Consider the following 12,561-nt stretch of genomic DNA (forward strand, 5'->3'; position numbering starts at 1 on the left):
GCTTATGCACTCATAAACACATAATATGCCTTTTTAAAAACATAATGAGATCATTATTTTGCTTTTCTATTTAATCTGTCCTAGAGATCTTTCCACATCAGTACGCACAGACCAACCTTGTTCTAAAGTTGCATAATGTTTCATGTCATGGAAGTACTGTAATGTATATAAGCTGTTTGTGCATATTTAAGTTGTTTAAAGTTTTCATTTTGTTTATTCTTGAATACAACACTGCAATAAACTCTTTTAATCTCAAACCGAATTCACTTGTGGTCACTCGTATCAGTTTCTTGGATAGTCACAGATAGGCTCTCTGGTGTAAGACATAATTTAGCAAATTTCCTCAGATATTCAGATTGTTAGCAGTCATGTATCTTAGCAATGAAGGGGAACACAAAGATAACCTAAAAATAAATTTACTCACAGGAGTATTGCATTTTAGTGCTGGAGCCTACAGGAACGACTCAGGGCCAGAGCTCTAGCTTTCCCACCCTGAGCCTCTGGTATGGAATTCCTCATTCCACGCTGAGGCAGGGTGGCATTCCTTTTGGAGAAATCCAGGGGTCTACCTTCCTGCTCTACCAGTGGCTTGGTTTCCATGATTAAAATGGCAATGAAAAATTCAGATGACAACAATTGACAATCAGAATCACAGAATTTCAGAGCTGAAGGGATTAGAGATTATTCAGTCTATACCTTACATTTCTCAGATGTGGTGATTATGACTCAGAGGGCCGACTATCTCAGCAAACTCACCTAGCAGGTCACTGCACAGCCCACCTTCCATACACCTATCTAGAGCTTTCTCCATTATACAGTACCAAAAAACACCTGTGTGCTAAGTTGCTTCAATCGTGTCTGACTCTTTGTGATCCTATGGACAGTAGCCTGTCAGGCTCCTCTGTCCATGGGATTCTCCAGGCAAGAACATTGGAGTGGGTTGCTGTGCCCTCCTCCAGGGGAATCTTCCCAACCCAGGGATTGAACCCGTGTCTCTTACATCTACCTGCACTGGTAGGCAGGTTCTTTACCACTAGCACCACCTGAGAAGCCCCAAAATATCTGCATCCTCTGCTAAATCATTTCAAAAATATCAGGCAAGCAAAATGTGTCTATAATATTTCCCTGGATAGAGACAATCATGTTTAAAAAAAATTATAAGAACATATGTAGAGATAGCACAGACAAATCTTATTTTAGATAATTTAAAACCCTTTCTCCACCAAATCCACTACTAGAATGCCTACCAAGTGTCCATACTGACACACTGAAGTGTCACCTTCCTTCTCCCACCCCTTATGTTAGCAAGCAAGTGCTGCTAACACTGCTGACCTGTTATCAGCAAGACAAGCAGTGCTCAGGTTGTCTGCTGGCCTCATAATGGATTTTCAAACCTGGGACTACCCCACGCTGTGAGACTCTGGAGCCATATTTCTGTTACTCCCCACTCTCCCTCCCATTCATGCCGCACAGTCTAAATCAAGGGTCTTGAATAGCTCTGACAGAAGTCTGTTCAAAAACTAAACATCATAGAGCTGTCAGCTCCACCCTCCAACCCCTGGAGCCCAGCAAGGTTACCGACCTTGGGCAAGACCTACAAGCTGCCTCGGTAACGCCTGTGTTTCTTTCATTTTTTTTTAAATTGACCTATAGGTGATTTACACTGTTTCAGGTTACAGCAAATTGACTCAGTTATACATGTATATATATTCTTTTTTCAGATTATTTTCCATTATATGCTATTATAAGATATTGAATATAGTTCCCTGTGCTATATAAAAGGTCCTTGCTGAGCCTATATTTCTTCATGAGGAAGTACAGCAATATGGTTAAGAACCAAAGGATGTGAATATCAGCTTTGGTTTTGGCCTTGGGTGAGGATTTAAACTCTCATGGTCTCAGTTTCCTCATCTTTAAGATGGAAATAATAACAACAGAACTGAGGATTTGGTAGAGGCTCAACATTTATTGAGCCTAGTACAATGCCTGGCATGTAGTAAGTGCTTGATGAATACTGAGCGTCTACCACCACAGCTGGTTTACCAGGAGCCAACCAGAGGCCAAAAACAAAAACACATATAGCTGGGCATAGAAAAAGAAGAAAAAGCCTTCAGCAGGATTTCCTTTAAATTAACAAAAGAGGAATAAAAAATAGCTACGTTTTTATACAAGCTCATATTTGCCTATGGAGATTCCTTGGAGCAATAGACTCATTCCAAGGTCTGTCTCAACTGAGACTTGAAACACTAGATCTGGGTTGGTGCAACCACTGTGGAAAACAGTATGGCAGTTCCTCAAATAAATACAGAACTACCATATGACCGAGCCATTCCTCTCTGGGTATTTATTTGAAGAAAGTGAAAACACTAATGGAATATTACTCAGTCATAAGAGAATGAAATCTTGCTGTTTGTGACAACATGATGGATCCTGAGGGCATTATGCTCAGTGAAACAGGTAAAGAAAGACAAATACTATATGATTTTACTTATATGTGGAATGTAAGAAACATAACAAATGAACAAACAGAATACAGCTAAACTCATAGATATAGAGAATGGAATGGGGTCGCCAGGCGGGAGGAGGGCTGGGGGAGTGAACAAAATGGATAAAGGGGGTAGGGGGTCAAGAGGTACAAAGGTCCAGTTATAAAATAAACAAGTCATGGGGATGTAATGTACAACATGGTGACTATAGTCAATAATATTGTAGTATGTGGTCTTCCTCGATGGCTCAGCAGTAAAGAATCTGCCTACAATGCAGGAGACTTGATTTTTTTTAATTAATTATTTTTTTTATTGAAAGATAATTGCTTTAAAGAATTATGGTGTTTTCTCTCAAACCTCAACATGAATCAGACATAGGTACACATATATCCCCTCCCTTTCGAAACTCCCTCCCATCTCCCTCCTCATCCCGCCCCTCTAGGTTGATACAGTGCCCCTGTTTGAGTTTCCTGAGCCATACAGCAAATTCCCATTGGCTATCTATTTTACATATGGTAATGTAAGTTTCCATGTTGCTCTTTCCATACATCTCACCCTCCCCTCCCATCTCCCCATGTCCATAAGTCTATTCTCTATGTCTGTTTCTCCATTTTTGCCCTGTAAATAAACTCAGTTTTGATCCCTAGGTTGGAAAGATCCCCTGGAGGAGGAAATGGCAACCTACTCCAGTATTCTTGACTGAAGAATCCCATGGACAGAGAAGCCTGGTGGGCTATAGTCCAAAGGGTCGAAAAGAGTCGGACACAACTGAGCAATTGAGCACATTGTAGTATATATTTGGAAGTTGCCAAGAACATAAATCTTCAAAGTTCTCACCACAAAAAAAAAAAATGCAGGTGAGTGTTTTTAAAAGCCATGTACCACAATGCTCTTTTTTTTTCTTTTTTAAATTACATGGACCTGAGGTACTCCAGGACTTCCCTCATAGCTCAGTTGGTAAAGAATCTGCCTGCAATGCAGGAGACCCCAGAGGTTCTCCAGAAGAAAGAAAGGAAAAAAAAAAAAAGCACAACCACAGGCCAGGACCTGACAAGGAGAGCCAGGGCAGGGACATCTCTGGACCATAGTGCAGGTCAGGTCTAAAATCGGGCAAGGTCATACCCATATGACAGTACTCAGAGAATTATAAGGTAACAGAGGTCAAAGGCCACAAACTCAACTGATAAACAGAATGTGTGGCTGACCCAGGTAATAAAGAAGCAAGCAGCAGGGGCTTTAGCCAATGTGGTATCAATGCTGACCAACTGGCATTTCCATTTCAAAAACTAAACAGTGTGTTTGTGTATAAGAAAACCTGGCATCATGACTGGGCAAGGGCTCCCATTACGATGTCCTGCCATTGGTTTTGGTGATCAAAAAAGGAAGAGGAAAAAGATCAGCCAGGAAAGGAAAGGGCAGGTACCCTCAGAGATGCAGGGGTCTGGGCCCCACATGCTAGGGGCCTGGGCCATCACTCACAGGGAGAAACAAAGTACTGACCATGGGGAGGGCACGCGCGTGTGGGGACCATGGTGGTCTCTGGTGTGGAGCCAACACTCTGTGAGCCAGGGATTTCTAGTGCTCATCTTGAGAAAGCAGTATTGTGAGAACATGGTATAACAACTCGATGCAGTGAGGACGGGGACAAGGTCCCACAGGTGCAGCGCCCACAGACCTGCTCAGAGAAGAGTCTGCCATGGGGAGCACAGCTGAGTCTGAGGCAAGGGTGCACCCGATGGGAGGAAAAGAGCCAAAGGGGCGGGGCAGTTCTGAACAGGCTAAAGGAAAGGGGAAAAAACACACCTTTCCAATTCATTTATTTCTTGAAAAAGGATATATTTAGTGCTAACTCTTTATCCATTACAAGGTACAGTTGAGGTTACAAAAATAAAAAGCTATGGTTACTGGGAGCAAGTGGCTCATCATTCTAAGTTAACAGGAGGGAGAGATTATTTGGCACCAGAGTTGACCAAGTCATAAACTTGGACTTGGTAACATATTACCTCACTAAGCACTGTGCTGGAAGGCTAGAAAGATAGCAGATTAAAGGGGAAAGATGTGCAGTGGACGCTCTCAAAAGCAACCTATAGAGGCTAATTAAATTAAATTATCATCATCATCAGACTTTTGACAATGATACTTTGTCCAAAGAAACTGGAGTAACATATTTAAGATTCTCAAGGAAAGAAAATGTGAGCCAAGGAGATTATACCCAGCAAAATTGACCTTTAATATAAAGGTCATGATTTTATCAAGAAATTAGGAGGAAAAAAGAAATTACAGAATACTATTCCCATGAGCCTTACCTAATGAATCCACTAGAGAAACAGCTTCAATCAAAATTTGTAGAGATAGTGATATGAGGACTGATGATAAGCATGACATATATAGTTTACCTGAAGAGATATGACTGAATGAGCATTGAAAGGGATCTATTTTAGTATACAATGGCTATATTATCTGACAGTGTAGATATAGTACAACCATTTACAAAATTGGGGAAGAATGAGTAGGGACATGCCAAACAAATTACTTTTATTGTTTTCATTAATCATAGCTGATTATTTGGAGACTGATGTATGTGTAATACAGGATAATAAATGGATAATTAGAAGATATTCTATCTCCCCGGGGATTAAAAAGCAAAGATTGTTAGTATGAAAGAAAGGAAACAGAACTGCAACATAGAAGAGATTAAACAAAACCCCAGAGTCTTGAATTTGAACTGGAAGTATCAATATGAACTCACAAAGTATTTCATCTTTATATGTGTATATATGTTTGTATGTAAATGTATATGTATTTTCTCAGCTCTGACCAATGAAAGAGCCTATAAACAATGACCATTCCAGTGAGTGAACATCCCTAGTGCCTGGGTTATGGTCCTAAAATACCATTTTCATTAAAAGAAACCAGAGACTCTTGAAGAAACAGTTGAATCCAAGTCTAGGCAAAAAATGTACAAGACAACCCTGGATCACCTTAATACTAGATATTATGGAAGCTAAGATCATGTCAGAAGGACTCAGGAGCCTAGCTGAAGAAGTTCCCACTAGTCAAAGCCTTATTAAGTATTTTTAATCCCATGATCATGGTAATTTTAAAAAGCACCCTAATTGGTCACCTCCTGAGATGACAGGAAACCAATTAATTCTCAAGAACCAAATAAGTCAAAGGAAAAAATTGAGCATTTATCCTGTTTTTTTTTCCTCTATGTAAGCTGCACACTGTGTAATCAAATAACAGATCGAAGGGCTATCTATCTTTATAAAATTATTCCAGCTAATAAAGTAAAGCAAAATGGTATAATAAGAATATCACTATTTTGCAATCTCCAGAGAATTAATAGGTCAAGACATTAAGGATCAACAGCTTCTAAAGTCAAAAAAAGAGTGGAAAAATCAGATGTTGTGAGCCTTCCAGTGAAAGAATCCAAGAGCACCTCTAATCTGGGCAAGAGAATCAAACCTGAGTCTGATCAATCCTCTGGATCCAGACACAGGAAATAGAGGGCAAAGGCATAACCTGAAGTGTGCCAGGAGGGCACTTGTTAATAAGACTGTAGGAAGGACATCCCTTTTGGTCCAGTGGCTAAGACTCCACACTTCCAGTGTGGTGGTGGGGGCGGGTGGGGGCCTGGGTTCGATACCTGGCCAGAGAACTAGATCCCACATGCCACAGCTAAGAGTTCATATGCCACAACTAAAGATTCTGCATGCTGCAACAAAGACTGAAGATCCCATGTGCCACAACTAAGAACTGGTGCAGTCAAATAAAGAAAAATAAATGCTAAACAAAAACAAAAAATCTCTACACGTCAAACAGTTCAGATCCTTCAACAGCAAAAAAATTCTTTTAAGTGAGGGAGGATGTTAAAGAAATCTATAGATTAAAAGAGACTTCTCTGTGGTACAGTGGTTAAGAGCCCACCTGCTAATGCAGGGGACCTGCGTTTGATCCCTGGTCTAGGAAGATCCCACATGCCTCGGAGAAACTAATCCCGTGCTCCACAACTACTGAGCTTGTGCTCTAGAGCCCGAGAGCTGAAACTACTAAAGGCTGCACACCTATGCTCCGGAACAAGAGAATCCACAGCAATGAGAAGCCCATGCACCGCAACCAGAGAGTAGCCCCTGCTCACTGCAACTAGAGAAAAGACCAGCACAAACAAAAATAAATAAGAGACTTAAAAGACACACATTTTAAAAAAAATAGGCAAGACTAAACTGCAGTGTATCAGGCTGCTCACTTGGGTGATAAAACCATAAAGAGATGCAAAGAAGTGATTACTGTAAAGGTTAGGATGGCATTTACTTTTGGAGTGAAGTGAAGTGAAGTCGCTCAGCCGTGTCCGACTTGTTGCGACCCCATGGACTGTAGCCTACCAGGTTCCTCCATCCATGGGATTTTCCAGGCAAGAATACTGGAGTGGGTTGCCATTTCCTTCTCCAGGAGATCTTCCAGACCCAGGGATTGAACCCGGGTCTCCCGCATTGTAGGCAGACGCTTTACTGTCTGAGCCACCAGGGAAGCATACTTACTTTCGGAGGGATGAAGGCAAATGTGATTAGGGAGGGTATTTAAAGGCACTTTTGAGGAAGTTGGGAAAGTTCTATTTCTTGATCTGAGTGACAGTTGTACGAGTATCTTATAATAATTCATTAAGGTGTTAATTTGTTTCATGAGGGTTTTTTTTTTGTTATTTGTGTTTTATTTTACAATAAAAAGGTTTTAACAGTATTAAGAAAATCTAACATTTCCTCCATACCATATAAAAAAAAAACTCAAAATGGATTAAAGAGATAAACCTAAGAGTGGAAACCATAAAACTCCTAGAAGGAAACATAGGTAGTCTTTGATATAAATTGTAGCAATATTTTTTGGATCTATTTCCTAAGGCAAAGGAAACAAAATCAAAAAAATAAACAAATGGGTTCTAATTAAACTTAGAAGGTTTAACATAAAGGAAACCATCTACAAAACTAAAAGACAGTCTGCTGAATGAGAAAAAATATTTGCAAAAGATGTGACCTATATAACAGGTTAATATCCAAAATATGCAAACTGCTCATATAACTCAATACCAAAAAAGCAAAAACCCAATCAAAAAATGGGCAGACGATCTGAATAGACATTTATCCAGAGAAGACACACAGATGGCCAACAGGCACATGAAAAGATGCTCAATGTTGCTACTCATCAGAGAAATACAAACCAAAACCACAATGAGATATCACCTCACACCTGTCACAATGGTTATCACCAAAAAGACCACAAATACCAAATCCTGGCAAGAATGTGGAGGAAAAGGAAACCCTTACGCACTCTTATGGGAATGTAAGTTGGTGCAGCCACAATGGAAAACAGTATGGGGGTTCCTCAAAAAACTAAAAATAGAACTACCATATGATGCAGGGCTTCCAAGGTAGCACCAGTGTGAAGAACTGTCTGCCAATGCAGGAGACCTAAGAGACATGGGTTCGATCCCTGGATCAGAAAGATCCCCTGGAGGAGGGAATGGCAACCCGTTCCAGTATTCTTGCCTGGAGAATCCCATGGACAGGGAAGCAAACTCAGTGCTCACTGACAGACCAGTGGATGAAGAACTGGTGTGTATTTATATACCCATGGAATATTACTCAGTCATAAAAATTTTTTTTTTACCATTTTAACAACATGGATGGAACTGAGTATTATGCTTAGTAAGACAAATCAGACAAAGATAAATATTGTATTTATTGCTTATACGTGGAATCTAATAACACAAATGAATGAGTATAACAAAGCAGAAACAAACTCACAGATATAGAGAGAACAAACTAGCGACTGCAGTTACCACTGAGGAGAGGGAAAAGGAAAGAGGAAAGATGAAGGGAAGGGTATTAAGAAGTACAAACTACTATATACAAAATAAATAAGCTATAAGGATATATATACTGTATAGCACAGGGAATATAACTAATATTTTATAATAACTTTAAATGGAATATAATCCACAAAAATATTGAATCACTATGCTGTATTAATATTATAAATCAACTATACTTCATTTAAAGAAAAAGCAATAAAGTAACATTTTCTTTTTAAGTTAAAAAAAGAAAAAGAAAATCTAGACTTGTCAGCACAGTGAGAGCCAACTGGTAGGAAACCCAGCAAGGTAACAGAGAAGCAGCCAATCAGCTTGGAGCCAGTGTCTTATGAAGGCCTTCTGTCTCAATGAGCTGCTCATGGTGACATTACATGATTTCTTTTTGTTCTTTTTATTTCTTTAAGTCCTGCCACATAGCATGTGGGAAGTTTAATTCCCAGACAAGGGATCCAAACTGTGCCCCCTGTAGTGGAAGCTCACAGTCTTAACCACTGGGCTACCTGGGAAGCCCCCAATTTCATATATACTGTTATAATGAAAATTTGCCTTGTAACACTTCAAATCATGTTTTAAAGCGGATGGCAAATAGTGTACTCCAAAATATATCAAAGGTGCTCTCAATTCAAAACGACCTCTTGGATACCTAACTGGAATTGCAAATAACTGTTGGGTGTTGATTTCTCACAGACATAAGATTAATCACTTGACTCAAACTTGTAGCATTCAGCATACCAACACAGGGCAGCTTTGAGTTCCCAGAATTAGACAAGAACCTTACCCCCCTTACTCCCCTACTCAGCTCTAGATGTAAATTATTAGCAATAGTCTATTAAAAAAAAACAAATGAGAAAAAAAAAATTTCCCCAAACATTAAACATCCTAAAGTTTGAGTGAACTGCCACACACAAGATATTAGTACAGCTTTGGCAAGTGAGTTCAGGGCTAAGAGAAGAAACATAGGCTACCCAGGTCTGCACTGAACTCTGCAGACAAGACCCGGAGCAGCAGTTGCATTGCATCCCTGGATCAGTCACCAAACGAGAAGCATACTTAGCCCTGCATCTGCTAAGACCAACTCCCAGCTGCCAAGTGTTCTGCAAGGTGCAGTACCTGCAAAATGACCATCAAGAAGTTTTCCTAGGACTTTCCTGATGACACAGTAGATAAGAATCCACCTGCCAATGCAGGGGACACAAGTTCGACCTCTAGTCTGGGAAGATTCTGCATGCCTCAGAGCAACTAAGCCTATTTGTCACAACTACTGAAATGGACGCACTCAAGGGCCTGTGAGCTGCAACTACTGAAGCCCGTGTACCTAGAGCCAGGGCTCCGCAACAAGAGAAGTCACAGCAATGATAAACCTGTGCACAGCAACGAAGAGTAGCCTACAGGCGCTGCAACTAGAGCAAGCCCTCACAAAGCAACAAAAGACTCAGCACAGCCAAAAATAAACAAAAAAATTAACTTAAAAAGAGTTTTCCCAGCTTTTACTGAATTTGCCTCACACTAAGATTCTATAACCTGAGCACAAATTTGCCATCTCAGACTGGCACTCTTCTGTACAACCCAATAATGAAACACACATTCCTCTGGGTTATGAAAATTGTCCAACTTCTTCCCAATACAAAAAAGGAGATAAATGTTATTTTCTACTTTGGAAGTGCAGCACCATTGATCTTGAACTTCCACATCCTTACTCTGAAATACACTAGTGAATTACATCTGAAATAAACATAGGACTTTAGTATCATCTGCAATGGCAAGGGTCTGTGAATGACAGACCCTAAATGCCTGGACATGGCCCCGCAGACTCGATCTTCACCTGCAGCTCACTGAGGAGACTGAGGTGGCTTGTTGAAGGTCACCAGGTGAGTCAGTATCAGTTGAGCACACTGTCAAGGTTCATCTTTCTGCTACTAAAAACACCACAATGTCAATTCTACCTCAATCTTAAAATGTGAAGAATAAAAGGGGACATAAACTGTGACGTAGACTCTGGCTGGAGGAATCGAGAGCAGTTTTATTGAGGGGTAATATCCTGCAGTCATTCAGAGCACGAGGCTGGGATGAAGCTGAGGGTGTGACTCCCTGCTCAGCACGCATCTGTGGCAGGTCATTTAACCTCCCTGAGCCTCAACGCAGATTAACAGCAATACCGTTCTCATAGATCTGTTAGGAAGATGAATTTAACAATGTGTATAAAGCATTTAGCACAGTGCCCGGCCCATTGTAAGTACCGTTGTTGGATTGGGGTTGTAAACATTTCTATAAACATACAGAACTCTCTATTTGATGAACATCTGCTGAGTTTCAATGCAGCCTACTGTCTCCAAAGTAAGTGGTGCTATTTTTATAAACCCACAACATTAAAAAGTCATTACTAGCAGTGCTTAAGTATATATGTATGATTAATACCTTCCACATTTCTGCTTTTTTTTCCCAACTACTCATCCTGGGTGGATAATTTTAATTCCAATAAAACCTTGGATTATTATTATCAGTAATAGTGATGGCTTAGCTAGAGAGCTTCTAGGCTTGGGAGCCTAGGGCTGGTGCAGATATTATTTGTCTGCCCAATAATCATGCCTCTCTCCCTTGTTCCCATTAGTACAGCCAACCTCCCACAGTTGAAGTTTTTCCCTTACTATCCACTACTTACTTTCACAGTTTCTCTGGCAGCTGTGACTCAGTTCTGGCCAGTGAGGCCTGAGGAGGCTTCAGGAAAGATTTATCCTCTGATGAAAAGAGATGGGGACTTCCCTGGTGGTCCAGTGGTTAAGACTCCACACTTTCAATGCAGGAACTTCGGGGTTGATCCCTGGTCAGGATGGCTTAAGCAGTAAAGAATCCACCTGCAATGCAGGAGACACAGAGGAAGATCTCCTGGAGGAGGGCATGGCAACCCACTCCAGTATTCTTGCCTGAGAAATCCCACAGACGGATGAGCCTGGAAGGCTACAGTCCATAGGGCTGCAAAGAGTTGGACACAATTGAGCACACACATGCAAAAAACCACACACGCAGGGAAGATCCCACATGCTACGCAGCATGACCCAGTTTGGCCCCAAAATAAAAAGAAATAACTAAGTAAAAAGAAAAAAGACAGACACTACAGGAGAACAGATTTATCACTGCCCTCTCTGTGCCCATCCCTCCCCTCATATCCACCGGCTCCTCCCGCCTTTGAATGAGTTTGGAGACACTTGTGATACCCGTCACAGAAGAAGCTATTTTCTGTCTATGAGGTCGCAGGCCTGCAATTTAAAAAAACATAACATACTAAGAATGGGAGAAGAGAAGGATAGATGGAACCTGGTTCTTGATGATACTGCTTGAGGCACTGAGTCAACTCTGAGTTGGTACCTGTCACGTAAGATAATTGAATGTCTTTACTGCTCAAACCAGTGTTAGCTGGGCACTCTCTTACCTGCAGCCTAAAGCATTCTAATTATGGGCTGAATTCTGTCCCCACCCCCACCCCATCCTACTTGGTATGGGATGAATTGTGCCCCCTGTGGTCTGTCTCTGTCTCAACCCCCTCCATCTGCCCCTTTTCCCAAATTTTGAGGCTGAAAACCCAAAATGTGCTGGACTTGAGGGCAGCAAACCTGGAGGATGGCTGGCTAGAGAGGAAAGCTGAAGTAAGACTCAAACCATCCATACTTGTGGGTCCCTGGTCAGAGGGAAAAAATCGTGGTTCCACTAAAACTAGGGAGATTTGCACTTTCATATACTGAATTTCTCACTCCCACTACCTCAAAATGGGACTATATTTGGAGATACAGTCTTTAAAAAGTTTGATTCAGGTGCACTGAGGCTTCTCGGGTGGCCCTAATGCAATCTGACTGGTGTACTTATAAGAAGAAGAGATTTGGACACACAGACATGAGGGGCACGTTTACAAAGAAGCCTGAGAGAATTGGTTGCCAGCAGCTCTGGACTGAAGTAATATTAAAGGAAGTTCCTCAAGGCTGAAGGATTGAAAAATACGTGATGAAACTGGATCTATACTAAAGAATGAAGAGCCTCAAATAAGTAGATAAATATAAAACACTTTTTCCCATGTTTTAATTTCTTCAAAAGATCATTGTTTAAAGTGAAAACTAATAACCATGATTTCTGGGGATTATATCTGTAGACATAAACCTTATGATAATAACAAAAAGGCTATTATTTGGAATACCTCCCTCCCCTTTTTTTTTTGAC

The 12,561-nt window shown here is 40.8% G+C and overlaps 1 protein-coding gene across 5 annotated transcripts in view; it reads right to left on the bottom strand.

Annotated features, from left to right (window-relative positions):
• TNFAIP8 (TNF alpha induced protein 8) overlaps window positions 1–12,561 on the bottom strand; it is a 137,724-nt gene that overhangs the window by 116,014 nt on the left and 9,149 nt on the right. For 4 of the 5 annotated variants that reach the window (XM_081499087.1, XM_081499084.1, XM_081499086.1 and 1 more), the window contains exon 2: window positions 11,015–11,207. The exons of the other annotated variant lie outside the window; for it this stretch is intronic. In XM_081499087.1, coding sequence (XP_081355213.1) covers window position 11,015 — 1 coding nt within the window. In that variant the 5' untranslated portion in view covers window positions 11,016–11,207. The remainder of the gene's footprint in view (window positions 1–11,014; window positions 11,208–12,561) is intronic. 5 annotated transcript variants of the gene reach the window in all.

This window comes from Giraffa tippelskirchi, chromosome 6, assembly GCF_054371585.1.
Source record: "Giraffa tippelskirchi isolate mGirTip1 chromosome 6, T2T-mGirTip1v1.2.pri, whole genome shotgun sequence".
Classification (NCBI taxonomy): Eukaryota; Metazoa; Chordata; class Mammalia; order Artiodactyla; family Giraffidae; genus Giraffa; species Giraffa tippelskirchi.